Source organism: Monopterus albus, unplaced genomic scaffold (assembly GCF_001952655.1).
Source record: "Monopterus albus unplaced genomic scaffold, M_albus_1.0 scaffold800.1, whole genome shotgun sequence".
NCBI lineage: Eukaryota > Metazoa > Chordata > Actinopteri > Synbranchiformes > Synbranchidae > Monopterus > Monopterus albus.
The window spans coordinates 739-5,681 of record NW_018128680.1 but is presented as its reverse complement, the minus strand read 5'-3'; the positions used below and the strand labels follow the sequence as shown (position 1 = coordinate 5,681).

The 4,943-nt window shown below is 40.3% G+C and overlaps 1 protein-coding gene across 1 annotated transcript; it reads right to left on the bottom strand.

Moving 5' to 3' along the window:
* Positions 1–1,713: 1,713 nt before the first annotated feature.
* On the bottom strand, positions 1,714–2,812 carry LOC109953579 (trace amine-associated receptor 9-like; the record flags this gene model as incomplete). Its single annotated transcript, XM_020589056.1, has 4 exons — positions 2,727–2,812; positions 2,367–2,482; positions 1,906–2,141; positions 1,714–1,794 (listed from the first exon to the last, which is right to left on the bottom strand). Coding segments are annotated over exons 1-4 (519 nt in total), but the record flags the coding sequence as incomplete, so codon positions are not given.
* Between the last annotated feature and the right edge of the window lie 2,131 nt (positions 2,813–4,943).

The following is a 4,943-nucleotide window of genomic DNA, read 5'->3' as shown; positions in this document are numbered from 1 at the left end:
ACAGTCGAGACTGCAAAAAAAAAAGAGCATCGGTGCAAGCCTGCTCTCCATGCAGGGACCTGTATACCTCACAGGTCAAAAGGAGGGCAGAGAAGATTTCTGCAGACCCCTCACACCCAGGACCCAATGTGTTTGTACTTCTCCCCTCTGGACGACACTACAGGTCACTGTGCACCAAGACAACCAGGCACAAAGACAGTTTCTTCCCCCGAGCTGTCATTCTGATTAACACTTAATCTACGACAGTATGACTGGACGATAACCTTCACTTCCCAAGCAGCTGGGATCTCAGCCAGGTGCCTGAGTGGCAGTTCACATTTCAAATTTTCCCCACTCAGTGACACACCCACTGAGTAACCAACTCTGGTAACTGGCAACTCCGTAGTCAGAAACGTCAGCAGAACACCTGGGTCAAGAGTAGAGGTTTTTGAGTAGAGGTTTAATTACAGCAAACTTAAAAGCCTGGGGAACATAGCCTGTTCATAGAGAGAGGTTTAACAGATCTAAAATGAACATGTTCATTAGTGGCAAACATATTTGAGCAGCCTGGTCAAGTAGGGTCTAAGAGACATTGATGATTTAGTAGAAGAAATTGATGAAGTCAGTTCAAAGAGATCTATGGTACAGAAGCAGTTTAAATGATATGGCAAAATAACATATTGTCAATATGTTAGACTGAGACACCCCAAAACTTCACAAATCATGTTTTCAGGGGAGTTCATGTCCTATTAAGGGGAGCTGAGCTCACCATAGTTTGCACCATGAGTGCAGCCCTTCCCTCCTCTAAACAGAGACTGGAAAGCCATTTGTCAGTCATATGTACTTTAATAATCCTCTATGCTCTTGACAAAACCCACTGTAGAGCTTTCTGATCAGCTGCTTTGCAGCTGAGATACCACCCAAAGATACAGTAGTGCAGTTTTTATAGGTGGATCTGGCTGAAAATATATTCTTCTCTTTATTAAACAGATCTGATGTAGCCTTGATTGATATATTTAGCAATACTAACATGAAAACAGCATAAGGCTTAGGTCTTGACCCATTAATGACTAGGATCCCTGGTGTGTGTGTTGGAGTCTGGGTCAGCTATTATGGTTGTCAGCTAGATGAAGGATTTTTCCAATACAAAATTTGTGTCACTCAAGGGAGATGTAAAAAAAAACAAAAACAAAGGTAAAGATTCAAGAATGGCCAAGCAAAAAGGAAGGTAATGTGAGGGTTCACTGGACATCTGAACTGGGGAAACAACTGACTGATCTGAAACAGGAATATAAAAGCCTCTACAAAATGGATTGCCAACTGGTGGCTGATGAGCCACATCCAGCCTGCCATAACTGTATATTTTTCTGTAATATAATATTTCTATGTGAAACTGCTGCCTTTTTTTCTGGAGTATGAACATGCACACCTTACTGCTGGTTTCCATATTTTTTTATTGCTATTTTGTTAATTTTATTTAACTGCTATCCCAGAATATTTCTTTCTGCCATCTTCAACATTTAAATAATCCATAATGAATAGATCATGCAAATTACAGACAAATTTGTAGGGTATATTCTGTTTAGGTTAGACTTCATTTACACTGGGTTATTACAAAACTACAATGTACAATTGCTGAATAACAGCAATTGCCCTTTTACAGAAAAGGTCATGTGTCTCTTCTCAGTCTGTTTACAGTACAATGGCCTCACAGGAGTTAGTCTGCAGTATCTCAAGTGTAACAATGAGTTTAACAGATTTTCTAAACCAGGGGTAGAAAAAGGCGTAGATCACAGGGTTTAGACAGGAGTTAAAATATACCAGAAAATTAATAAAAGTGTTAATCGATGAACCCATCATGATGTCATAACCAGAGAGAACAATGCAATAAGATGGACAGTAACACATGAGAAACACAGCAACAAGGACACCAAGAGTCCTGGCTGCTTTCATCTCTGATTTCTTAGCAGTTACAGTCACAGAACGCTGCAGCGTGACAGCTGCAATGTGGGAGCGCATGGCACAGGCCTGAGACACAGCCACCACAAACACTCTCATATATAGAATGATGATGACAGTAATGGGAAGGATAAAGAATAACACCACATCAACAGCACCATTTATGTTAACCACACATTCTCCATAACAGGCGTTATACCTGCCTGGGTGTATCAGGTTATCATGTAAAAGCAGAAAGCTGTAGAAAACAGAATAAATCCAACAAAGGAGAACAAAGATTTGCGCTCTCTTTTGGGTGATTTTGGTGGGGTAGCGCAGAGGGTCACAGATAGCCACATAACGGTCGACTGATATGAAAATCATGTTTACTATTGAGACACTAACAATGAAAAAAACTAAGATATAAAACAGAGCACACACCAGGTCACTCAGGAACCAGCAAGGTTCTGCTAAGAAGATTTGAAACGGCATTACAAGGAGGCCAACGAGGAAGTTAGCGACAGCTAGAGAGAGGAGGAGGAGGTTGGTGGGCGTGTGGAGCTGCCTGGGATGAGAGAATATCATCACTGTCATTATTTCAGTATTAGAAATACAAATAGTGGCTTATAAAACAGTAATGACAATTCAAATTAAAGTATAACTAAACAGTAAATGTTATACAAATATAAATAAATGCATTGCTTATGAACAAACATCATCAAACCACCAGGATGTAATGCTCAGATGTCACTGATTTGAATTAGTCTCACTTAAACAAAAATCATCAATGCTAAGACATTTATCTCTGCCTGAAGTGGGAGATGGCGATGATGACCAGCAGGTTGTGAGATACAGTCAGCAGAGAGATAGAGGATAGCCCAATGTAAATGAGCATGGTCTCAGAGTGAGGACGTGTGTGCTTTTTGCAAGACGTGTTGAGAAGTTGTGGAAAGCAAAGTTCATCTTCCTCCATCATCAGAGAGAGGAGGAGAGGGGAAGCTGCTGAACACTTGCAGCTTTCTGAGCAAAGTTCTGTTATACAGCTGTTTTTTTTTTCTATCATCATTCCCCCTCCTCTCTCCTCAATTGTCTTTTTGTCTCTCTCGGATACTAATCTTCCTCTTCCCTCACTATACATCATACTCTTCATAATGTGCATGTTAATGACTCCCTGGACTTGGTTTTGACTTGTTTTTCCAAATACATGCACCCTAGTGAGTACAGCATCACTTTTGGCCCTGACAATATATCTTAAAAAATAATATCTCCAAGAGTGTTGTAAAAAGCCATAAATAAATGATCAGTTTCACCTTAAAGTGTTTTAAGCATCCTGAGTCATTCAGTGAAAGAATAACTTGGGTGAACTAATCAGTATGTTCAGATTAAAAACAAGTTACATTACTATGTGTAATGTGAAATGAGCCACTCCCTGTTATAAACCACAGTTACAAAATTCACCTCCTCTATCTACAGTACATCATGTTACTGTACTTTGGCAGATGCACTTGTATTTAAGTAAAATCCTTTTTATTGTTTAAGCAAGAGCACAATTTCAAAGACATGTGAGACAGTGACATCACTGGCAATATCCAAAATTTTGGGTGGCATGATCTGAAGCTTTGCAAATACTTTGTTTCAAACCCAGTGCACATGTAAAAAGCCAAGATGAATGAATACCTACAGTAAAATGTAGGTACCTCTGCTTGGTGGCAACTGTGGTTCAGTGGGTGGAACAGCCGTCTCCCAACCGGAGGTTCAAATCTCGGTGCTTGCAGTCCACATGTTGAAGTGTTCTTGGGCAAGACACTGAATCCCCAAGTTGCCCCAGATCCTTAGAGCCATCGGTTGAGTTGGCTCCGCAGATGGCTGCCTTGGTTGTGTACCGGAAACAAGTTCCTTGTGTGTAACATACGTGGCCAAATAAAGGTTATTATCCTTATCCTGCCAGTATTTTACAGGTATTTTACAGTGAAAATCATTAGTGAACCTACTAAAACATATTGTGCCAAGTAACACTTGTCCTGTCTTCTGAATTTGTTTCCACTGCCCTTCAGCCACTTTGGAGGTGCATTATGGGAACAAACTTTCATCTTCAGACCTAAAATAACAGCATTACAAGAACAGTGTGTAAACGCAATCACTGGTCTAGAGGTAAAGCAAGGACTTTAGTGAGTGTACTGCAGGAAAAACTGTGAAAACATCCCATTTCTACAAGTCTGTGTTGTGTTTGATCAACAGCTGTTTGATAAACGGCTCATACATTCGCTGTTACTGGCTGATTGTTGCACTGTGGAGTGATCGTTCATATCCTCTGCTACGCTATGTGTGTATGAGAGAGAGGAGCACAGCCAGGGTGTGAACTATAACCATTTTTTTTAATCATTATTCTTAATCACAAGAATATGAATAATAAGAACAGAAAAACGGATGACAAGCAAAAGGTGGTGTGTGTATTTTAGCACTACAGAGGCATGGAGACCATTTTACTATGTGCCCCCTCCTGTGTGAATATGTACACCTTTGTAATCCTGAGCGTTATGGCTCATACATTAATTACCAGTTTTATTTTCTGTTTTGCCAGTATGAAAAGGAAAACCAAGCCTAAATGAAAAATAGGGATTCATGCTCAGACTGAGTGGGAAGGATGTTTTATTCTTTTTTGTTTTAAGGCAACTGTCGTGGCTAGAGTGTGATGCCAACTAAATTAATTCAGACAAACCATCCCAATTTAAAGGATCATTTAATATAACAATTATTCTGAATAGAGTATTATTTAAACAGATAATCTGGTAGTTAGGGAAACAGAGAACAGAGGCTCTCCTCCTGCAATGTGATAGATAAAGCGTTAAATAAGAAGATTGTCAGAGCACCAGTCAATCAAGTCATTTGTTGTCGGTCCCGAGTCAGTTCTCCTGTCAACCCACAGTCAGTCAGCGTCTCCCCGGCCAGGTCTGAGCTCACTCAAGGCTGCCGCCCCATCCTTAATAATTCTTCTCCCTCTCTAACCCAGCTTTTTCTCTGCTTGC